Source organism: Anastrepha ludens, chromosome 3, assembly GCF_028408465.1.
Source record: "Anastrepha ludens isolate Willacy chromosome 3, idAnaLude1.1, whole genome shotgun sequence".
Taxonomy (NCBI): Eukaryota; Metazoa; Arthropoda; class Insecta; order Diptera; family Tephritidae; genus Anastrepha; species Anastrepha ludens.
Window position 1 is genome coordinate 35,216,233 of NC_071499.1, and position 25,494 is coordinate 35,241,726.

A 25,494-nucleotide genomic window follows, 5' to 3' on the forward strand; every position below is an offset into this window, starting at 1 on the left:
AGAAAAACGCGTCTAAAGTCGGCAACGTAACGCAAAAAATAAAGTCGTCACGGTTGACGATCTATAATATAAGAAATACTGAAGTTTACGTTCAAAAATTTCGTTGCCTACATATTCTTAAAGGAATATATTAACATTTTATGAAAAAAAAAAAAAAGATTTTTTTTCGAAAGTTTACAAATTATGCGAATTAAGTCTAGTTGTCAATCCGCATTAGTTGCACTCACTACCTGAGATAATTCCGAATTAAGTCGTTAATCCCGATTACCACCACCGTCTGTCTAGGCTATAAACTACTTTAAAGCCATTTCTAGGGGATTAATGTGAGACTGTTTCAATTTTTTTATCGGCGACATTTTTCGTTATATTATTTTTTACTTTCAATGCAATTTAATTGACCCCCTTAATGCTTGTAGTTTATTTCGTATAGCTGTTCCTCGTCCGTGCTTAATGTTGCATGATTAGTTACAGAAAACTCATTTCTTAGCAGTTTCTATATGTTTTTATTTTTTTTGGTAAATTAATTAGAGTTCACTGAGAACTAATTTTAGTTTTCGCTTGGGTCGTATTTTTACTGTAGCTGGAACTGCTTTAAATTAAAAACAGTTGACGTAAATAATTTAAAACATTTGAAAAATATATTTTATTTATTTAGATTTGTTTTATAAAGATTTTGGATTTATTTTATAAAAAAATTTTATAAACCAAAAAAATACAATATTTAAAACAAAATTTTTACATACATTACTTTTACATATACTTTTGCTCATATTTTATTATTATTTTTATCTTTTTTTTGTTGTTTTTACTTTTGCCACTTGATTTTTGAAAAACAAAATTGGATTGGATTACTTGATTTGATTGGTTTGATGCTGAATTGTAACGAATTGATGGACGACAGTACCACCGACAATAATGCATGTCACAATGATCATATAAACACCAAAGAAGAGGAGGTCTACCAAGACTTGTGTGCTTTACAAAGGTCCAGTAGAAGTCAGGTACTGATTTGACGTTTATTACACTTTCTTTATTCTTTATTGCAATTTTTTTTGTGTAATTATTAAAATATGATTTTTTAATTAAAACTTTAAATTCAAAATATACTTACAAATATAATTACTAAATATATCGCATGAATTTTGTTCATTCGTTGCCTGCATTTATTCAGTAAAACCAAAGAAAACAAATTTTTTTCCAAATTTTACTAATTAATAACTTTTTCTTTAAACAAATCGTACTCAGATCTCTTCGGCGACCAGTTTTGAGCAACGCGATTATGTCATACGCGAACTGATCGATACCGAATCGAATTATTTAGATGTACTGAATGCGTTAAAGGCAAAATTTATGGCGCCACTCGAACGTTACCTTAACCCAGAAGAGATTAGGCAAATATTTCCACGCATACGTGTGAGTCCTGAACGCCTTGTATTTATTTATTTTATTATGTGTGTTAATCTTCCTTTAACTTACCTTTTCAGGAACTGGCTGACATACATACAAAGTTTCTCGAAAAACTGCGCGATTCTCTATTGCCCAATACCAAACTGAAAATGAGCCAGGTATTTTTGGAGTTTCGTGAACCATTTCTACTCTACGGCGATTACTGTTCATGTCTGTTGGGAGCCATCGATGCGTTGGCTGATGTATGCAAGAAGAATCAGATTATAGAGCAACTTGTGCAGGTGAGGCTTTCTGCTTTGATATATTTCGGCGAAAATAATTTTATTATTTTTTGTAATATATAATTTTGTTTAGCAATGCGAGCGAGAATATAATGTGGGTAAATTGCAACTGCGCGATATTCTTTCCGTGCCTATGCAGCGAATTCTCAAGTACCATCTACTATTAGATAAGCTAGTCAAAGAAACCTCACCGGTGAGTAAAATTAACTTAGATTAAGTTAATGTTGCGGTCGCCGTAGCCGAATGGGTTGGTGGGTGACTACCATTCGGAATTCGAAGATCTTAGGTTCGGATCTCCGTGAAACACCAAAAAGAAAAGAAGACGTTTTTTCTAATAGCGGCAATGGCAAACTTCTCATAAAAGTGTCAGCCGTTTCTCAAATGGAAGGACCTACAGTTTTATTTTATTTTTTATTTTATTTATTTATTTATTGTCTTTGAATGGATACATTCTTACAGACTATATTAAGCTAATGTACAATAGTTTATTAGTTACTAAGAAAAGAACGATTTAAGATGATTGACTAAGATGCCATACGGCCATGTAAAATCAGCACCAGAAGAATTGAAAAACATATTTAAATCTGAACATGCCCTAGGAATCGGAGCATTTATCCCATAGTTGGTTCTCGAGAAGCCAATTTTAAAGGTTTCGTACTGTCGGAGCCTCATATTGGGTATATTAAATTGAATTTTACTTAAGAGGGAAGGACAATCAATAGATCCAGAAATAATACGAATAATAAATGAGCACGATAGAATAGACCGTCTGCTATCAAGTGGTTTTAAGTCAATTAGTAAACATCGAGAGCGGTACGATGGTACAGGTTCAGAAAAGTTTAAAGATCGGAGCGCAAAACGAAGAAAGACTTTCTGCACTCTCTCAATCCGATTAGACAGACCTATTTGGTACGGTCTCCAAATAATAGCGGCATACTCTAATCTTGATCTAACAAAAGCACAATACAATGTTTTGAGAGTGTGTGGGTTGGTAAATGCAGAACAATTTCGGCGAACGAATGCTAGCATCGCATATGATCGTCTTATGACGTGGTTAACATGGCTGGTGAAATTCAGCTTAGAGTCGAAAATAACGCCTAAGTCTTTAATTTCCTCAACGGATTGCAAAGGTAAGCCAGCAATATTATACGAAGTATGCAAAGTGTTGTTTGATTTAGCATATTTTACGTGAAAGCATTTGCTAATATTTAGTGACAGATGGTTTAAATAGCACCAGTTCCGGACATTGTGCAAGTCGGTTTGCAACTTTTCAGAGTCCCTAACACTGTTAATCACCGCAAATATTTTAAGATCATCAGCATACAACAAGTGTTCTGCAAACGAAAAGCAAGAACCAATATCGTTAATAAAAAGTATAAAGAGGAGGGGTCCTAGAATACTTCCCTGTGGGACACCGGAGGATGCAATAAATGCACGGGATGTCGTATTATCGACGGCTACAACGCAGTGTCTGTTGGACAAATATGATTTGATCCAAGACAAAAAAGTGGAGTGTATACCCAATGATGCAAGCTTCGACAAGAGTATTCGGTGCGATACTTTGTCAAACGCTTTAGAGAAGTCTGTATAAATTGCATCAACTTGAGATCTGTTCTGGAAGGCTGAAATGCAGTAATCATTGAAAATAGACAAGTTAGTGACAGTGGAGCGACTTGCAACGAAACCATGTTGGTTGGTAGATATTAGGCCTTTGACAGCAAAATATAACTTATCATTTACTGTTATCTCAAAAAGTTTTGAGACAGACGAAAGCTTCGAAATCGGTCTGTAATTGCTAACATCGTTTTTATTTCCACTCTTAAATATAGGCGTAATGGAAGTAAATTTCCAGTCGTCAACAAAGATACCAGAGGACAACGATTTATTGAATATAATTGTAAGAGGCTCAGCGAGACACAAGCAATTCTTCAGCAAAATGCCCGAAAGGCCATCCGAGTCAGTTTTCGTTGTAGACTTAAGCTTCGTAATACCCGACTCCGAATGGCAGATATTTTTATGAAGAGCTTTTTCTTATATAAAGGGTTTTCCAATAAGAGGTGTTATTTTGATATTCAAAGAAAAATGCTATTTTTTAATATAAATGATCGGATGTTAATTTCATTATAAACAGGAAGGTATGCTGTTAATAGTGGAAAATAAAATCAGGCAAATGACCACCACGATCACGCTTACAGGACAATATCCTTTTCATGAAATTTTCCATAACCGAATTGCAAAGTGGTCCTATGTCCTCAATAGCCTCACGAATTCCATCTTTGAGGTCTTCAATCGACGCTGGGCTGCTGGCGTAGACCTTGTCTTTCACGTGGCCCCAACGGTAAAAGTCACAAGGTGTTAAATCACAAGATCTCGGTGGCCAATTGTGACCACCTCTTCGAGAGATAACACGGCCCGGAAACTTTACCCGTAAAAGATCAATGGTTTCGTTGCTTGTGTGGCACTTAGCACCGTCTTGTTGAAAATAAACGTTGCCCAGATCAATACCATCCAATTCCGGCCATAAAAAATCGTTAATCATCTCTCGATGGCGCAATCCATTCATCAATTACACCTGTTATTGGAAACGCCTTTATAAATACCATCTAATCTCTTTACATTCCATAGACTTTATGACCTTGTTTTTTGCACACCCCTTATTTTTATTCAAAATACAAATTCCAATCATTGCAGGTGCACGAAGATTATCGCGCATTAGAGCGTGCCAAAGAGGCAATGATTGACGTGTCTCAATATATCAACGAAGTGAAACGCGATTCTGATCACTTAGTGATCATACAGAAAGTTAAAGTGAGTTCAACAGCAATTTTTTCACAAACATGCTTTTGAATTTTAAAATATTTTTATATGCTATTGGTTTTTGCTTACAGGACAGCATAGTCGATTTGCATCTCTTACCAAATGGTAGCAACGATCTCCTACAATATGGCCGTCTGCTGTTGGACGGTGAATTGCATATAAAAGCGCATGAAGATCAGAAGACGAAGTTACGCTATGCATTCGTTTTCGATAAAATACTGATTCTGGTAAAGCCATTGCATGCAAAGATGGGCGACATGCAGTATACATATCGCGATTCGCATTACCTCTCTGATTATCGGGTGGAACAGAGTCATACGCGGCGTACCTTGGGTAGGGATACACGTTTCAAGTGCCAGCTACTGTTGGCGCGCAAATCTGGCAAAACAGCTTTTACGCTCTATTTGAAATCGGAACCGGAACGAGATAAATGGCGCAAAGCGCTCACTGAGGCGATGTAAGTTGGATGTAAAATTAATATTTTTGTCGATTTAATTAATTCTTTTGAATTTTTTTTACGATCAAGGGAGAACTTGGACCCACCTGGTTGTCGCAATACAGACCACAAAATGGAAATTTTCACATTTGATGTACCCACAACATGCCGGCATTGTTCAAAGTTTCTAAAAGGCCGAATACATCAGGTGAATGGTTATTCAAATAATAGGATTAACCTGTATCTAAAAAGTTTTTATAATTTTTCTAAAAAATTAAAATTATCTTTTCTTTTAATTTTTTTTTAATTTTCTAAAAGTTTTGCATTTATTTTCTAAAACTTTTCCATTATTTCTGTAAAACTATTATTGTTATTATTATTTTTCTGAAATTTGTTAATTTTTTCATTATTTTGCTTTTCTTTTAATTTTCTCAATTTTCTAAATTTTGTTTTCGTTTTTTTTCTAAAATATTTTAATTTCTAAAAAAATGTCTTTCTTTTTCTAAAATTTGTTCATTAATTTTCTTAAATTTTCTTTGTTAATATTTTCTTTATTTAAAATTTTTTTCCATTATTTTTCTAAAATTGTTTCATTTTTTTTTCTAAAATATTTTCATAATTTTTCTAAAATATTTTCATTATTTTTCTAAAATATTTTCATTATTTTTCTAAAATATTTTTATTATTTTGCTATAATTACTTCATTATTATTTGGTGTTTTTTTTAATTTTTCTCATTATTTTTCTAAAATTTCTTCATTATTTAAACAAATTTTTTTTTAATTGTTTCATAATGTTTTTTTAATTTTTTCATTGTTTTTTTAATTTTTTCATTTGTTTTTCTAAAATATTTTCATTTTTTTTCTAAAACGTTTTCATTAATTTTCTAAAATATTTTCATTCTTTTTTTTTTAGTTTTTTCATTATTTATTTATTTTAATTTTTCTCACTATTTTTTTCTAAATATTTTCATTATTTTACTGAAATTTGTTTATTATTATTTTTTTTTAATTTTTTCATTATATTTTTAAAATATTTCTATTATTTTTCTAAGATTTTTCATTATTTTTCTAAAATCTTTTAATTTTTTTTTAATTTTGTTATTATTCTTCTTTTTTTTAATTTTTCACATTTTTTCATTATTTTTCTAAAATCCTTTCATTATTTTTCTAAACATTATCCATAATTTTTCAACAATTTTTTCATTATATTTCGAATATTATTTTTCTAAATTTTTTTTGTTAATATTTTCATTAATTTTTTGTTAATATTTTTATTGTTTTTTTTTTTTAATATTTTCATTATTGTTCTAAAATATTTCCATAACTTTTTTATAATTTTATCATTTTTTTTTTTAATTTTTCTCATTATTTTTCTTAATTTTTTTCCATTATTTTTCTGAAATATTTTCATTATTTTACTAAAATTTGATATCATTTTTCTAAATTTGTCTCATTATTTTTCTAAGATTTTTCATTATTTTTCTAAAATCTTTTACTTTTTTTTAATTTTGTTATTATTCTTCTTTTTTTTAATTTTTCACATTTTTTCATTATTTTTCTAAAATCCTTTCATTATTTTTCTAAACATTATCCATAATTTTTCAACAATTTTTTCATTATATTTCGAATATTATTTTTCTAAATTTTTTTTGTTAATATTTTCATTAATTTTTTGTTAATATTTTTATTGTTTTTTTTTAATATTTTCATTATTGTTCTAAAATATTTCCATAACTTTTTTATAATATTATCATTTTTTTTTTTAATTTTTCTCATTATTTTTCTTAATTTTTTTTCCATTATTTTTCTGAAATATTTTCATTATTTTACTAAAATTTGATATCATTTTTCTAAATTTGTCTCATTATTTTTCTAAAATATTTCCATTATTTTTCTAAAATTTGTTCAATATTTTTCTAGAATCTTTTAATTTTTTCATGACTTTTTTTTAATTCTTTTCATTATTTTTCTAAAATTCTTTCATTATTTTTCTAAAAATTTTCCATTATTTTTTAAAAAATTCTGTCATTATATTTCGAACATTTTTTCATTATTTTTCTAAAATTTTCTAGGGGTATCGTTGCAAAGTATGTGAAATTGCTGTGCACAAAGGTTGTATATCGTCAACAGGCCGTTGCAAGCAAAATCCTCTCAGCATACCGCCTCCAGTTTGCGATCGTCAGCTCGCAGGGTTTAATTGGTAAGAAAAAGAAAATACGGTTTTGTAATTCTTTTTTGGGTACAAATATTGAATGTATATTTTTATTTAAAAATAAGGGAGTAAATCCACTTTTCCAGGAAACACTTTTAATAAAAATACTTATCGGCATGTTTTCAATTAAACTTTGGACCTTTTCCTATTTTTTACCTCTGTGATGAAATGCAAGGCAAACTTCAAATTTAACCTTTCCAGCTGTATCGGTTCACAATATTTTTGGATCCTAATTAACCATTTGGTACCCGACTATGAAGTGGTCATGAAGTGCATCACAATGGCAGATGAGATTTAGGCATAGTTTTACGATCCATTTACTGACTAATCCAGCGAACGTGCGGAAGAGAGAAAAAATTGTAGTAAGGTTAGGTTGCCTGGTTGGCAATAAACCACACATAGACCTTTTGGTCCGAAACGATACCAGATGGAGACCGACCTCTATGAATATTGAAAGTAGACATAATGCAGGATGTCAGCGCTTTTGACGAATCTAAGCAGATCTGGAGATCCGCTTTTGAGACGTCCTCCAGACCCCAATTGCACTAAATTCGCTTAAAAATGCAGGTCATATAGACAATTTTTTTCGATTACACAGTCACAAAAAACAGTGTCTAACTATGGGTACGGTCTAGTTTTAGGGTCACCGGGTTCGGCCATTATCGAAAAAAACATCTATTAACTCTCTGTTGGGCACCCGAGTCTGGCCGGGACTGGCCTTTTCGAAATTGGGCGTGAATTTAACATATTTCTATTATAGCTAACGACTTAAGCTTCCTAAAATTTAATTTTCTATTGATTTATAGATATAACCTTTTCAAAATGATCTTCGAACAGAACGGAAAAAGGCCATTCAGGGTGTCCAGCCGAAAGTTTTAAAAAAGGTGTCCAATGGCGGGTTAGTATCGTTAAACCTGATAATCCCAAACGGTTTTTAGGCTAAAGCCTAAATTTTTAATATCTAACCCTGTTAGCGCGTCACAAAGAATGCGGCGGTCGTTTGAGACCAGATTTGTTTCCAGATAATGGGTCGTCTCACACAGCATTCATTGTTCGTACACAATCACTGCACTTCCACAATTGCCCTATTCGTCTGATGTAGCTCCGTGTGATTTCCGGCTATACGCTAAAATAAAAATACCCCTGAGAGATGTGCTTAAAAAATATGCGATGTAAATCGTTGCTTGAACTAGAGCCCGTAATCGGGTGTAAAAACTGATTTGAATAAATCCCTTGCATAAGAATATTTTGGCGAAGAGGGGACTACTTTTAAAGGGACTAAATGTATTTGGAAGCAGCATAATTAATAAAAAATAATCATAAACAAAATCACCTTTCTTTTGACTTACACAAACGTCGTATGTCTATAGCCAATTCAAATATTTTTAGGTTTGTCGGCACAATGGATCGCGAAACGGCTGCTTCCCGCTTGGAAAACCGTCGTGTCGGCACTTATTTGCTGCGTGTGCGACCTCAAGGTGCATCCAATTCGCACGAGACTATGTATGCGCTGAGCTTAAAGTGAGTCGCTCTATACTGGATTAGTGTTGATTGATTTATTTAACATTTTGTTTTTTTTTTTTCGATATTTTTTCAGAACCGATGATCACATCATTAAGCACATGAAAATCAACCAAAAAACCGAAGGCGATTCAATACTCTACTGCCTCTCGTCGAGACGTCATTTTAAAACAATTGTCGAATTAGTTTCGTACTATGAACGCAACGATTTGGGTGAAAATTTTGCAGGGTAAGTAGATGTGGAATTACGAACAAATTTCTCAACTTTTCACTGAAGCTCTTCTCAATAGGAGTAAGACTCTAGAATAGTTCCCCTAAGAACCTTACAATGCCCTTAATTTATTCAATTTTTTTTTTTCTGATTTAAATAATTTTTCCTATGTCTTTTTAGTTTAAATCAATTGCTGCAGTGGCCTTATCGCGAAGTGATTGCCACCGCCGTTTATGATTTTGATCCAAATGGCATAAATCAGTTGCAGCTTAAGACTGGCTGTCAACTTCTGGTTATTGGTAAGGATGGCGATAGTAAAGGCTGGTGGCGTGGAAAGATTGGCGATACGGTAGGCTTCAACACAAATTTTTGATTTTATACGTAGATAGTAAATATTTAGTTTAGAATAACATTCTGTAGTTTTTGGTTAACAATACAAGCGGAAAATAATTTAAAATACGATACGGATTGAAGAATTTATGAAAAATTCAGTTATTCTACGATATGATTCACATCGTAAGCCCACCATTTTATTTGCGCTGGTGATAAAATTTATCCGATTCATGGAGTTAAAATTAAAAAAAAAAACAAAAAAAATAATAATAATTAAATAATTAAAGAAAGAAGACAAAGTGAATCTCCGGTGGTGACGGCAGGGTTAACTTTTGGCATTACGAGCATTAAATAAGACTACCACAAACTGTAGAACCTAATCAAAATTGAGCAAGCATAAATAGATTGGAGGTAATACTTTTTAAATATTTTTTTTAACCCTCGTTGAGCACCTGGGTCTGGCTGGACTTTTTCGACTTTGGACGTTAATTTAACATATTTCTATTACAGATAACGACTTGAGCTTCCAGACAGCTTTGTAAAATTTAGTATCTTTTAAAAAAGAATCCTCGAATATAATGAAAAAAGAAGAGACCCAGTGCCCAACAGAAGGTTTTAAAAAAAGTGTCTAACGGAGGATTGAGCATTTCTCTAAAGATTTTTTTATTTGGACGTAAATAATGCTTTTGATAGAAAATAGTATAAAAGCTTAGCGTTGGAAATTCCATTTATAATATTCATTTTAATTTTTGGAGTGATTGTGATAAAATACTCGTATTAATAAATTTTTCTAAATTTTAATATAAATTATTTGTTTTGTGGCTTTACCTGGTTTTAGATGGATTCGATGATATTTAGACAATGTCAAGGTGTTGCAACCTCAAAAATTTAGCCGAAAAATATTCCAAATTCGATATTAAGTACTTAAGCCTTTAAGCATTCACGCACTTAGTTAATCATCAACTTAAATAGTTAAGCATACGATTAAAAATCACTTAAGCCTAAATTTAAGCACTTAAATGTTTATGACAAAATCCCTCCGAAAGTAATCACTCAGTTACACTGTACGACAAAACAAAACTTTTCCCAAAATATCGGAGTTCCGGTAATGGATTCTGTAGAGGGCATAAAAGAAAAAATGCGTAAAATGTAGGGATATCAACTAGTTTCGTATGCCAATCAGAATGTTTAAAGATGGGAACGTTGACCCAAACCTTTTAAAGAATGATTAATAATCATTCGGTAGTGCTCGGGCTCGAACCCCACTGCTTCATCCGATTAATTCCGAATAATCAAATAATTATAAATAATCAGATAATTTTTTTTTTAATTTTTTTTATATTTTTTTTTTATTTTTTTTTTTTATTTTTTTTATTTTTTTTTATTATTATAATCTTAATAATTAATTACTTTATGTAATATATTATATTACAAACGACGAAATAGCAGCTAAAAGAGTTGGTTTAGCTGTGAACTAGCAAAAGATCAATTACATGGTTCTGTCTGGAAATGAGAAAAGAAGACATGTGCCGTGTTTTGATATAAACGAATATATTTTTAACGGCGTAAATAAATTTTAATGCCTAGGCGTCCTAGTAACAAACGACAACAGCACAACTGTATGCAAGAGTGTTTATTTATTCAAAATAATCCCTTCTGGTCTCGACACACTGTTTTGCGCGATCTAAAAGCTTTTCGAAAGAGTGTTTCATTCAGGTCACTGACCGGAATGCCCTTCAGGATGCCGGTACAAGCCTTTTGGATGGACTCTACGGACGCAAAACGTTTTCCTTTCATGGCCAAACTCAATTTTCCGAATAGGTAGAAGTCACAGGAAGCCATATTAAGCGAATACGGTGAGTGATTGATGGATAAATGCGATTTCTAGTCAAAAACTCAGTGGCAAAAGTAAATCGATGAGATGGTTCATTTCCATGCAATAAGCGCCAGCTTCCTCCTTCGCGGTATTCAGGGCGAATTCGACGAATGCGATGCACCAAATGCTTCAAAACGCCTAGATGGAAAATCGCATTGACGGTTTGGCCCGTTCGCACGAACTCCTTGTGGACAATTCCCCTGGAATCGTAAAAACAAATGACCATCGACTTGATTTTTGAATTCTCCAAACGCTCGGTGGTGGCTCGTCTGGGGTTTTCCATTCGACACTTTGACGCTTAGTTTCAGGTTCATGTTGGAAACACCACGTTTTATCACCAGTTACAATGTTGTAAAGGAAGCTCTCGACTTTGCTCGCCTCTTTAATGAGGGCTTTCGAATGTTGAATTCTGAGCAATTTTTGCTCCTCAGTTAACTTGTGCGGAATGAAACGTGCACAAACCTTTCGTAAGCCCAAACGATCAGTTAACATGCGATAAATATTCCACTCCGATTCCATGAATTTCAACGATGATTTCCGTTGTTCATATTTGATAAACTTACGAACAACTTCGATGGAGTTTTCGGTGATTACTGATTTTGGGCGGCCCGTATGTTCATTGTCATTTATGTCCTTGTTGTTGTTGTAGCATCATAAACATTCCCCATACTTGCATACGGGTAATACTGCTGTAGTGACAGTCCTTGGCCGGATATAAATCCGCGTCGTTTCGGTAACGTAGAACCGACTGTCGTCGAAACGTCCTCACATCTCATTTATGTCCTCACATCTCTGAAACGTGTAAACCACTCATGACCTCTGGCACGAGATAGACAATCCACCGTAAACTGTTTTCATCAATTCAAATGCTTCGATAAACTTTTTACCGATTTTAAAACAAAATTTGATATTAGCTATTTGTTCGAAACTCATTTTTGTATCGATGACGCAGACATACTGACACTTTAGACGCAATAACTTCGATTCCACTGAACCGAACGTCACCAAGCTTTCATTAGAAGTCAGCTGGGGATGTAACTTCCAAACATTTTTATGACGCCAGTCTTGTTTATTTTGGACTTCACCTTGTAGAAGTATTTGAGAGGAAAGTACTGCGGAAAATCTTCGACCCGAAGCGCAACGAGAGAGGCGAGTACATGCTGCGAAGCAACTCGGAACTGTTCAGTCTAATGAACGCAGAATAGTAAAACTCTTAAAATCGCAGAGGATGCGATAGCTGGGACACGTCATAAGAATGGAAAGTACTAGCGCGCCCAAAAAACCATTACGGACTACGCATATGTCGATAGGCGGAGAGAAAAAGGGTAAGACCGCGAAAAAGATGGCTAGACGTCGTCCAAGATGATCTGAAAACAATTAGAGCGAGAAACTGGCTGTCACTAGCAAAGAGAAGCCTGAAAGAGAATATTGGAGCAAGCCAAAACTCACCCCGGGTTGTAGCGCGGACTGATAGTGATTAGTACATTGTGTAAAATAAGTACCCGGAATTAAAAAAAAAAACAAATTTTTTCATATTATTCATCATTATTTGTTGGATCGCCTTCAAAATAGGCTCCTTTTGAGCCGATACAAATATTCCAACGAACATCCCAGTCATCCATGGCCCGCTGGTAGGCCGGCGCCGGGATGGCCTTCAGCTCCTTTAGCGAATTTTTTTTAATGTCTTCAATCGACTCAAAACGCCTTCCCCGAAGTGGCAATTTTAGTTTTGGGAAGAGAAAAAAGTCACAGGGTGCGAGATCTGGCGAATACGGTGGCTGTTCGATAGTATTTATTAAGTTTTTGGTCTTGTATTCGCGTACAATCAAGGCTCGGTGCGATGGCGCGTTGTCGTCGTGCAGAATCCACGAATTGTCCTTCCACAATTCGGGCCGTTTACGGCGAATGGCTTCACGTAAACGCCTTAAAACGGATAAATAATATTCCTTATTAACCGTTTGGCCCTCTGGAAGGAACTCAGAGTGCACCACGCCTTGGTAATCAAAGAAAACCGTGAGCATAACCTTCACTTTTGACCGGCTTTGGCGTGGTTTTTTTGGATACGGCTCGTTCTCGAAGCGCCATTCAGACGATTGCTAACTGGTTTGCATATCGTACTCGTAGACCCATGTCTCATCACCAGTTATTATGCGTTTCATGAACGTAGGGTCCGTATTAGCTCGGGAAACCATGTCTTCAGAGACCTCCTTCCGATGCTCTTTTTGCAAAAATCCATAGTAAAATTCGCCAAGTAAACAAAAGATCAACTCACTTTGACTGCAGAATAAAACACACTAAGTAATAGATCCCGTTCTAATAAGGCTTGTGCATTCAAGGACATGTGTACCAACATGAAAAAACCAAATTTGAAGTGTCAGGTATTCCCGGGAGAGTTTAAATTATAAATTCCGGGTACTTATTTTACACAATGTATATTATTCCCATATTAATTATTAATTACTGGGTTATGTAAGAAAATTAAAATTAAAAGAGACAAAAAAGGTAATCACTACTTGGCTCGGCTCAGCTTTGTCCTCCATAAAAGAAAAATTTAGTTCTAAAATTTCAAATCGCCGATACACGCATATTGTTTTTTTTTTTGTCCACTCTACTAGAATCCATTGTCGGAACCTTGTTAGTTTTGTTTGTTTGTCGTAAAGTGTCATTTATGTGCGTGAGTTTACGAAACTTTTTTCCCACATATTTTTAGGTCGGCTACTTCCCTAAGGAGTACGTTCAAGAGCATCCTCCGATTAGCGACGAACTTTGATATTACAATTATGTAATTTATGTTGGGAACTCACTGGACCAACATTCAATTGCATCGGATATTTCAAGTTTAGTGGACGATAATCTGTCGATCAACGCTAGCTCTAGAGCTATGGCGCCTATTGCCGAGAACGAATCACTCTGCTCTGGCGAAGAGTGTTAAACAAAAAGCAAAAAGCGAAAGCGAAGAAATAAAAAGAATATAAAAGTGTTTAGAGTTGAAAAAGGATAAGGGAATGCCTTGAACAAAAGTCACATTTCATGTATCATGTATAAGTAGCAGTGGCAAAAGTGCATGTACAAAAACAACTATAGCATAATAATCTTATTAATAATTGTGCCAATAGCTTTTTTATACAATTTTAATTGCGTATTTTATACAATATTATTATATTTATGATGCATGTCATGTATTTATGTATGTGTGTAGGTATACTTTAACAAATTTTTGTTAAATGTTTTTCAATTGCATTATTGTGTAGTTTTAAGATAGTAAAAACATATTTTTTATTCAAATTTAAGAGACAAATGTGCGTGACTATACTTTTAACTAGTTTATCTTACTTAGGTTTTTATGAAATTTTAACTAGTTTTATACAAAACATAAATATTTATAAACAAAAAAAAAAAAAAAACACAAGTTCAAAATTTCAAATAAGTAACTGAGCCAGTTATTATCGTAAAATCGTACGCATCAAGTAAATAAGCTTTAAATCGTTATGTAAGTTTATATAGGGGCAACGATACACACTAAATATGTACTAAATAATTATAAATACATTTTACTATACATATGTATGTGCGTAGCTACAGCTGAATAGTGGGGGAATAGAAACTTGAAATGAATGCAAAATATTTAGATATACATAATTGCATACATATACAATACCTAGCGCATAATTGTACGAATCTGCAATTGCATTTCAAGCATATTTTTGTTTTATCAGAAATAAAACAAAGTTTTGAGGAAAACGTGTACAATGTATGTATAATACATACATACAATTAATATAATATATAATGTTTTGAATGCATCTGCACCACAAATAACCGAAGATCTATTTACAATATATATATACTTACATAAGCATATACAAATATATGAAATAGGTACATATACTTAGCGTATAATCAGCGTTAAAATGCATAGAAACTCATAAGTAGCCACACAGCAAACATCAAAGGCAGCCAGGCTTCGGGCAACAAATCAGTAACGCAGCGTTCGAGACACTTGTTGAGCCTTAGCATGTCTTTTCTAGATACAAATTAGTTGGTGTTAGTTTTTTTTTCAATTCCGGGTAAGCTCAGATTGATTCGACTACTCAGAGTCAACATTTTCAAACCTTCAGCGGTATAAACACTTCTTAAGGGGTGGGGTAATCAGAGGCCCGAAAAAATGACTTTTTCAATAACTTTTGTTTTTTTTTTTACAAAAATAAAAACATAACATATGTCCACTAAACATTGAGACTAACTTCTGGCATAAACCATTTGAAAACAAACAATTGAATTAAAAATTATTTTTATTTGGTACTTCAGTCGATTGGTTATACAGTTAAGGAAAAAACTCTACATACACCCCCTTAGTTTGTATTTCTAAGATATTCGTAAGGTAAATTAATAAAGCGTTTGCATTAATATTTAAAGGACCAAAAACAAAGTTTATTTACATAACAAAAAGCTAATTCAAAAGCATAACAATAACAGAAATAACAAAAATAATAAAAATTCATGAGAAAAAAGTCTACATACAGTGTTAAGAATCGAATAGAATATTTGATTTCTTTTAAATAAATAAAAGAGAACAATATATTTTTAATATTTTGTAGGACCACCCTGGGCTCCAATAACCGCCTGAAGACGACGTGGCATAGACATCACCAAATTCTCCGTAATACTGCGCACAATTTCCGACCACGCCCGAGTTAGGGCAGTTTTCAGTGTTTCACGACTTCTGATATCATATTTGCGAGCAGATTTTTCCAAAACGTCCCAAATATGTTCAATCGGGTTAAGGTCTGGTGACTGGGGAGGTGTTTTGAGCTGTCTTGGTGCATGATAAAGAAGCCAGTCTCGAACAATATGCGCAGTATGCTTGGGGTCGTTGTCTTGTTGGAAAATCCATTGGTTTCCCAGGCCCAAGCTTTCCACAGATGGCTTCAGATTTTGTTCCAATATTGTCTTATACTGATATCTATCCATAACGCCTTCAATAAAAACCAATCGACCAACTCCAGATGCCGCCATAGCTCCCCACACTATAACACTACCCCCACCATGTTTCACAGTAGGTATAATATTTTTGGGATCAAGTGCAGTATTCGGTTTTCGCCAAACCTTGTTTCGGCCGTCATTCCCGAAAATATTATACTTACTTTCATCAGTAAATATAACTTTCTTCCAAAAATCCACTCCTTTCTGTAAATGTGCCTTAGCAAAATCCAGGCGAAGTTGACGATTCTTGGCTGAAATAAATGGCTTTTTGCGTGCTGTTCTACTTTTAAAGCCGTTATCATGCAAAGCGTTTATTACTGTTCTTGATGAAACAGTAATATTCGAACATCTTGCAAGGTATTCGGCTAGTTTTAGGGCACTTATTTTTGGATCTTTGTGGACTTCTTTAAGGACTCTACTGACATCGCGTCTTGAAAGCTTCTTCGGCCTTCCAGATCTTGGCTTGTTTTCGGTACTGTTGGTTTTTTTATAGTTTTTGACAATAGTTTGCACTGTAGAGCGTCTTAATTTTACTATTTCAGCAATTTCCCCGTAAGATTTGTTTTCTTTTCGAAGAATAACCACCAAATTTCGAACTGATTGCTGAATTTCTTTTCTATTTGCCATTTTTAAAGTTAAAACGTGTTTTACAAATCGCCTTCTGAATTTAAATAATTGTAATGTTTAGCAAATGATAATTGTAATGTTTAATGATAAAGCAAATCAAGAAAACTAACGGGTTTTTTCCCTTTAAGTTCTTCATTTTCATATGTATTTTAAGAGTTGCCAAGGCTGTATGTAGACTTTTTTCCCACCGATTTCTATGTTTATCGCCAATAGTTTATAAGTTACCAATATTTTCAAACTTTTTTTCTTTCAACATTCTTAACTATTAATGCCGTAAACATTCACATTAAAATTATGTTGAATATTATCACTAGTTCTCTAAAAGTTGAAAATAGTCGGGTGTATGTAGAGTCTTTTCCTTAACTGTACATCAAAAATACATTTAGATTACACTAAATGGATCATTGTCTTCGATTTTCCGTAGAGTAGAGCGAATGTCCCGATTTAAGTTTTGGACGGTGCTTATATCGATTTCTTTCAAATTTCGCTTGATTCGATTGATCAACTGTTGCTCGTTTCGTGCCTCCCAGCCCTTTTCGTATCCGTTTGAGAACTTCCCAGAATTTTTCTATTGGACGTGCCTGTGTTACATTTGGAGGATTATTCTTTTTTGGCACAAATGGTATTTTTTGCTCAATTAACCAATCCAATGTTTTTTTTTTTGCATAATGCCAGATTGCAAGGTCTGGCAAAAACATGATAACGTTGCTATTGTGATATTTATCGATGATTTTCTTCAGTTTTGGCAAGCATTGGCCGATATAAACGTCAGCATTGATTGCTTTGGCTTTGTTTTTGCGAATCAATGGTTCTGAAACACCCTTCGAAGAAATGGCCACCCACACTAGCACCTTCAGCTCAAATTTTGATTTGCTGGCATATTTAACCTCGTTTGGTGTTGTTTCGATGTTGTCAGTGTAAAAACCGTAGTTGCTACTCAATTCATGATGAGAAAATGTGAAGTACGATTCATCATTCGCAAAGTGTTTACGACGAAGTGCACGGCAGCAAATTGGTATTTTTTTCGAATTGTTTCGCTGTATATTTTGGTGCTCGCTTACCTTTACGATAAATTGCATAGTTTTTCTTCAAAATCTTGTGAACGCCAGACTTTGAAATGCCAAATTTTCGTACTAATTTGCGTGTTAATTGACCAACCTTGTTTTTGGCACTTTTTCGTTGTTGCGGCACTTACTTTTGGTGGGCGACTCGGTATAACCTTATTTTCCGGTTCTTTTCCATTTCGGCAATCTTCCAAACACGAAAAATAGTCGCACGAGAGATTAGCTTTTCTTCAAATACCTTCAGAATTTCACTTGTACTGAGTCGTCCAAACAGATTTGCGACAGATTTACGTAAATCCAGCTTGTACGGAATGTTGAATGGAAACTTTCGCGTAATATGAGTTTGATAGTTAAGTATAAGCACATTTGGGCATGACAAGTGCAGGAACCACATCCGTGTGTTTCTTTATGCACTCAAATACCTTCTGCTCAAATATGAACGAGACGTTATCAATAAAACGGTCCGCGGATGACATATGGTAAAAATAATTTTTTTGTTTTTTGGTAGGACTGTTATAAGCTTACATGACAAATTTCAGCGTGATATGTCACATAGTTTGTTTTCTGTGCTACTGTAAACAAGTCAAGCTCGAGTGTGTTCTTCGAATTCTCTTTTATGACTTCAATTGTCTCAAAATGTTTTCCACGGAGCGGCAACTTGAGCTTGGGAAACAGGAAAAAGTCACATGGAGCCATATCAGGCGAATACGGTGCTTGCGGAACGATATTAACATTATTTTTGTTCAAATAATCGCGAACAAGACGTGATGTGTGAGTTGGTGCATTATCGTGATGCAAGATCCATGACTTGTTGTCCCACAATTCCTTCCTTTTAAGACGAATGTTCTCGCGTAAACGCTTTAAAACGTCTAAATAATATTCAGCGTTAACCGATCGGCTTTGCGGAAGGAACTCCGAGTGCACCACACCTTCGTAATCGCAAAAAACAGTCAGCATAACCTTAATTTTTGAGCGACTTTGGCGTGGTTTTTTGGGTTGATGTACGGCCCTCTTTGAACGATTTGTACCACTGGAAAACACGTGCACGCGATAGAGCAGAGTCCCCATAGGTTGTCTGCAACATTTTTAAGGCGTCTGAAGCCGAAATTTTGTTGGAATAACAAAATTTCAAACAAATTCTTTGAATTTCCATCGTTAAATTCGAAAAACACACTCGAGCTTGACTTGTTTACAGTAGCACACAAAACAAACTATGTGACATATCACGCTGAAATTTGCCATTTAAGCTTATAACAGTCCTACCAAAAAACAAAAAAATTATTTTTGCCATATTTCATCCGCGGACCGTTTTATTGATAACGTCTCGTTCATATTTGAGCAGAAGGTATATGTCTGAATTTAGTTTCAATGCTTAGTGGACATATGTTAGTATTAATACATCATGTTTCGACTTGGCTCTAGCAAAATTTAAAAAATAAAATAAAAAATTAATAATTGTAAAAGTTATCGCTGTTTGTGTGGAGCCCGTTTCTCCAGAAGTCTCTTGCGGTGATTCATCTAAAATCAATCGTACAAGAGTAATTAGTTTTATTTAAAAGATAATATTGTGCCTGATCGAAGCTTGTTTGTTAACGATATGGCGGCTTCAGGAAATATTTTTCAGATTTTCGAAAAAAAACCGACAATTAATTGTTAAAAAAAAAATCGAAATTTTTTAGAGAAAAAAAAATCCTTTGATCAGGCATGTGTTTTTTATGTTTTTCAAAAGCAGTATAAATTTTATTGTTTTTAAGTTACAGTGATCACCAGTTAAAAAACATTGTTTTGAGAAAAAAGCATTTGAAGTTTTGCGAACGCTCCGAGCGCTCTTTGTTAAAAGCTGAATAACTCGAAAACTATTTGTCGGATTCACCTCAAACTTACACATAACATTTTTAAGATATTATACTTAAAAAATCCAATTTTTTGAAAATTCTGACTACTCCTAACCACCCTTAAGTCTTAGGATATATTTTGTGGATTCAAATTAGGGTCCCAATCCTTCTTTCATTGCTTTTTTTTGTTTTTATTTTTCAATTTCGGGTAAGCTCGGATTGATTTTGGTAATTTCGACCACTCAGAGTCAACATTTTCAAACCTAAACGTTTCAGGTTTCGACTCTAGATCAAGTCATTCGAATTACACTTACGGTAAAAATAAACCGATTTGGAGTTCACCAATTGAAGTAATATTATATTTTTAGTATATAAATTAGGTCCATTTTCATTTGACTGCTAGTGGGCAGTTAGAAATTTTCTCTTGCGACAAGTTGTAATCGTAGCCTAGGACAACAGTAGTGAAGATAGTTGCTAGTGAGTTGATCGGAGCTGCCTTTGATGTTTGATTAATTAATTTTAAAATTACTTATGCCAGCGCAATTATTGAGATATATGGAATATAGTAAATACACACATATATATATTGCAATTTAACTTATTCTGATTGAAAACAAACACACACATGCACACACAAGTGTATTAATATGAAATTGAGCCGTACCTAAGAGTGCAACTCTCGAAATTTAGATAGCAGGGGATATATGTATTATGCACACCTGAGACGTAAATATATGTATGTATATGTAGGTATACAAATGATCAAACATACATACACACATGTATAAGCCATTTTAAAATTGTAATTGTAATACTTAACATTTATGATATTTGTATAGGGTCACACATACATACATAGACGTATATCTAAAATTGCCACACTCAACAAAATTTACGATACTAAAAATATGTTGTCGATACGCAAGTAAGCAGCATATAATTGCTTTTTTAACAAAACATTCTAATATCGTATTTTACTTGAGCATATTTTCTCAAGCATTTACATACATAAAAATAGTAGTTTGAAGGAAAGACAATTTGTGTAGCCAAAAATTATGCGTTTGAAGAGAACAGTGAGCAATTTGTGAAATGTGTAACTTTGAAGCTTCCTCATAAGTAATAATTCAAAAAAAAAAACTAAAGAATGAAGAATGAGAAATGTTAGCGCGTCGAAAAGACGTCTCTATTTGAATGAAAAATATATGAGGGCTACTTTTCAAGAAAACGGGTGGTTTAACCTACTTTGTAAAGGCTGATCGGTGAAGGTACTCACATTTTCGCGAAATTCTTGTTGTAGTTGCCGTTGAGAGGCTCCTGATGAGGTGCCAGGTGTGCAGTCTCCTTGGATCATTCTGGTAAATATTGATTGTAGGTTCCCTTGAATGGTTTCCAAAACCTCGATTGGTATTTGCTCTCTTGGTCGTAGATAAGGCTTCTCGTTGTTTGATGATATTCTCATTCGAAAAAATATTGCATCCAAAAAGTTGTATTTGCACGTTGAATTCCATTTAAAGTTGCATTAATAGTACAATTGTTTGTATGGTTGCATAGAATTGTGAGTTAAATGCGGAAGGTAATTCCTACCAACCGCGTTGGATCAATAAAAACCCCTTTTAAATGTTTGTGTTAAATTTCGCCGTTAAGTTCCGAACTTTGGTGTAGTACCACAAGCGTTGGTTACACGTGGTGGAATGTGCGGTTAAGTTAGTATGCAGGTGCAGGTGAAATTTAGGTTATGGTCGATGCACGCACGCTTTTATGAAAATGTTCTTTGTTCGGGGTCACCAATTTGGGTTTTTCTAATTTATACGTCGCGGAACTTTTATTTTAGTTTCAATTGTTTTCCTCTTATTTTTAATATAGTTATCACTTATTAAAAACATTCGTTGCGAAAAAAGACCCAAACCGAAAAAGTAATAATTCAAAAAAAAAAAAAAAAAAAAAAAAAAAAAACGTATACACGCTGCTTTTGTTGTATCAACAATCCTTACGCCCAGCATACACGCTGCGATTGTTGTATCAACGCGTTGTACAGTGCGTACATGCAATTGCAGGCAATGCCCCACACGTTAATAAGAAAATAATACTTAATCCGTTATCTTGTCCTTCACCTTTGTACAGTCTGTTTAACAAAAGCGTGACCGCCATAACTTGGAAACTAAATAAAGGGTGATTTTTTAAGAGCTATAGAAAAGTTTTTCAAAAAAACACGTAAAATTCAGAAAAATGCATGAAATTTTTTATTTAAATCGATAGTACAGCCCATATAATTTAATGTTTGAAGATTATTTCATGCAAATGTTGACCGCGACTGCGCTTTAAATGGCCCATCCGCTTAGTCCAATTTTCGCATACTCTTTCCAATGCTTGGGCCGGTATCTCACATATAAATGCTTTAATGTTGTCTTTCAATGCATTAATTGAAGCAGGCTTGTCTGAATAGACATGAACTTTAACATAGCCCCACAAAAAAAATCTCAAGGCGTTATATCGCACGATCTGGGTGGCCAATTGACAGGTCCCGAACGTGAAATAAAATGTTCACCAAACTCGCCGCTCAACAAGTCCATTGTTACGCGTGCTGTGTGGCATGTGGCACCGTCTTGCTGAAACCACATGTCATGCAAGTCAAGCTCTTGCATTTTTTTTTTCAAAAAAAAGTTGGATATCATTTTACGGTAGCGCTCACCATTCACAATTACGTTACGATTTGCAGCATCTTTGAAGAGGTACGGTCCAATGATACCTCCAGCCCATAAACCGCACCAAACTGTGACCTTTTCTGGATACATTGGTAGCTCTTGCAATTCTTTCAGGCTGATCTTCACTCCAAAATCGACAATTCTGCTTATTTACGTACCCATTGATCCAAAAATGAGCTTCGTCGCTGAACACAATTTTTCGATAAAAAAGTGAATCTTCGGCCAACTTTCCAAGAACCCATTCACCAAAAATTCTTCGTTGCGGTAGGTCGTTCGGCTTCATTTCTTGCACCAGCTGTATTTTGAAAGGCTTCACCCCTAAAGCCCTCCTTGATCGTCTGGGCTTTACTAGGATCTGGTGCGATGCCCCCATCGGATAGCAAATGGCCAAGAAACTTGAGTTGCTTTACCTTCCACACACATTTCGCTTCATTCAGTAGGAGATTGTGGTTTTTGAATACGTCTACCACTTTTTTGACGGCTTCATCGTGTCCCTGCTCTGTTCTACCGAATATGATGATATCATCTATGTAATTTAGTGCGTTTTTGCACGAGCATAAAAGCTTTTCTATCACGCGTTGAAATATTTCAGGAGCTGAGTTTATTCCAAACATCAGTCTTTTGTACTGAAAGACGCCCTTGTGTGAGATAAACGTCGTGATGTGGCGGCTGGACTTGCCCAACTCTAACTGGTGGTTTGCCCATTTCAGGTCAATTCTTGAAAAGAATTTGGCTCCTCTTAGTTTGGTCATAAATACCTCAAAAGTGGGGAGTGGATAATTCTCGCGTAATACGGCTTGCTTTGCCCTGCGCATATCGATGCACTGTCTCATTTCGCCACTTTCTTTGACGACGATCACTATTGGTGAAATCCACAATGTGGGTCCCGACACCGGCTCGATTATATCCAGTGCAAGCATATGGTCTATTTTATCTTCGACCTTCTTCTCCAACGCCACAGGGACTCGTCGCATTGCCTGTTGTACCGGCTTAACATCTGGATTTATTGATAATTTAATTTCCACCCCAAACATCTTTGGGAAAGGTTCTACTCTATCCACCCGATTTACGTTTGTTCCCAGTCTCAGCACTCCTGGCTTCGTTGCCGTGTCGCGCCCTAATAGTGACTGATTCCTATTGGTGCTTCGAATACCCGCAGGACACTAAGTGTTTGGTTCGACGCATAAGCTTTGAAATGAGTGGACGAGTCTTTTCGTTCATTCCATAGAACTGCTGCATTGTTCTTTAACGATTTAAAATCATTTTTACTAACCAAGTTGAATCGCGTACCCGAGTCAATAATCATTGGTATGCCACAACCCCCAATGTCACATCTCAGGTTTTCATCATCAGATGCGTCATTTGTAATCTTGAAGCAATTCAGCTCTCGAACTTCTTCTTCCGGTTCGCTTTCTTCCTCTACATTACGCACCCTAAACGACCCTGATGACCGCTTTTTGGGTGAACTATGTCCACTGCTGTTGTGTTTTCGCTTTTTGGTCTTAAATTTTCTTGCGAAATGTCCCACCAGACCACATTTGTTGCATTTTATTAATCTCGCTGGACATTTTAAGTCCTTATTCCCGTGACCTTTTTGACCGCATCTCATACACTCGTCCAACTCATGTCTCCCTCCGGATGTTTTGGCTGAAATTCTGTTGACTTTTTCTTCGCTTGGTTTTGTGAACATTGACCCTGATTGCTTACTGATTTGCTCGTAGATTTGACAAGACTCGATTATTTCATTCAGACTTTGTTCCTTTTCGAGCAGTTTCCTTTTAAGGTCAACAGGGGCCCAAGAGTCAATAATTTTGTCTTTCACGCAAATTTCGATAATTTCCGACGCAGTTTTCCCAAACTCGCACTTAGACACTTGATTTCTAAGCCGCAACAAGTATTTATTAAAATTCTCGCCGTCGCTAGGGGACAGATTAAGGAACAGGTGCCTCTCGAAAGTCGAGTTACGCTTTGGTGAAAAATATTCATCCAGCTTGTCTACCAGTACTTTGAAAACATTTGTCTTCCGCACCACTGACAAAATTCAATTCGTCACCTTTCGTGTCTGCTCTAGACAAAATTTAATTCGCCACTTACAGTCTGAAATCAGGTAATTAGATCGCCTTTGATTATTTCTGATATGCACAATTGAATGTGCTAATTTAGGTTTATTTACTCTACCTTCGACTTGTTACTTTCGGTTATCGTATCTATTTATCAATAGCACAATTTAATGTGTCTCAGTTTTAGCGATATATCTGTTATGAAACATTTTCTCGTTACCAATACTGCAACTTCAGCGAGTACGTATTCGTCTGAACAAAATCCACAAAAGAAAATGGCTGACACTGCCGCCACTTCCAATTGTGAAAATCTAATTTTTTTTTTACATATATAAGTTACTCATTTTTAAAAATTTTAAGGTTGCATTTTTGTCTAATGAGCGTAACGCCGTGGATAGACTTTACCGCAAATGGGTTTTCCACCTGCTTTATTCCTTTCAATCCTGGGAGGGGCTTGATGTAGCTCCTGGACGCCCCAGTGTCGACAAGGAACTTGATCTCTTTCCCTCCTAGTGACCTTGAAATCCAAGGAAGGAGGGATTTTGCCCTAAAAAACTAACCTCATCGGTTTCTATATTTTCTGTCACCTGCTCCGCTTCGTTATTGTATGTGGATTCGTTCTGCGACTCCCACTCATCGGTAAGATGGTTTACGCGCTGCATTTTAGGTCCTGTGTATCGTCCCGAGTTCGCCGCGCGTTTTTGTATGTTCCCCTGTGGCCTACCGCATTGTTCTTGACTGGGATTACTAGTTGTATTTTTAAATTGAGATATGGAAGGATCTACTTCCATAGGTTCCACGCGTCTTTGGCTTGAATAATTACCATTGGTAAATGGTTTCTGGGTATTTCCGTAATTCTGTGGGCGACTGACATGCTTATTCTGTTGTTTACCTACTGAATAATGCGGATTCTTGTGGCCCACACGATGTTCAAGGTTAGGTGACCTAGGGTTAACAGAATTCTGACTCCCGATTGGTTTTTCTTGAAATCTATTTGCGAAATTCATCGCGAAAGCGTATCGTTCGTTATTAGCATCTACTTCCTGTGCCAGAGCTAAGGCTGACGGGAGGTCTGACGGCCTAGATGCGAACAGGATATCACATAAGGGTTTCCTTAACCCTGAAATA

General features: G+C 35.0%; 1 protein-coding gene across 5 annotated transcripts in view; it reads left to right on the forward strand.

Annotated features, from left to right (window-relative positions):
* LOC128857403 (protein vav) overlaps positions 1–25,494 on the forward strand; it is a 167,050-nt gene that overhangs the window by 105,827 nt on the left and 35,729 nt on the right. For 3 of the 5 annotated variants that reach the window (XM_054093151.1, XM_054093152.1, XM_054093155.1), the window contains 12 exons: positions 902–1,001; positions 1,246–1,413; positions 1,485–1,688; positions 1,762–1,881; positions 4,380–4,496; positions 4,577–4,962; positions 5,032–5,149; positions 7,015–7,142; positions 8,544–8,675; positions 8,752–8,904; positions 9,067–9,235; positions 13,806–14,257. In XM_054093151.1, coding sequence (XP_053949126.1) covers positions 902–1,001; positions 1,246–1,413; positions 1,485–1,688; positions 1,762–1,881; positions 4,380–4,496; positions 4,577–4,962; positions 5,032–5,149; positions 7,015–7,142; positions 8,544–8,675; positions 8,752–8,904; positions 9,067–9,235; positions 13,806–13,865 — 1,855 coding nt within the window. In that variant the 3' untranslated portion in view covers positions 13,866–14,257. Of the gene's footprint in view, positions 1–901; positions 1,002–1,245; positions 1,414–1,484; positions 1,689–1,761; positions 1,882–4,379; positions 4,497–4,576; positions 4,963–5,031; positions 5,150–7,014; positions 7,143–8,543; positions 8,676–8,751; positions 8,905–9,066; positions 9,236–9,306; positions 9,442–13,805; positions 14,258–25,494 lie in introns of those variants that run through there. The other 2 variants (XM_054093153.1, XM_054093154.1) reach the window with 2 other exon arrangements.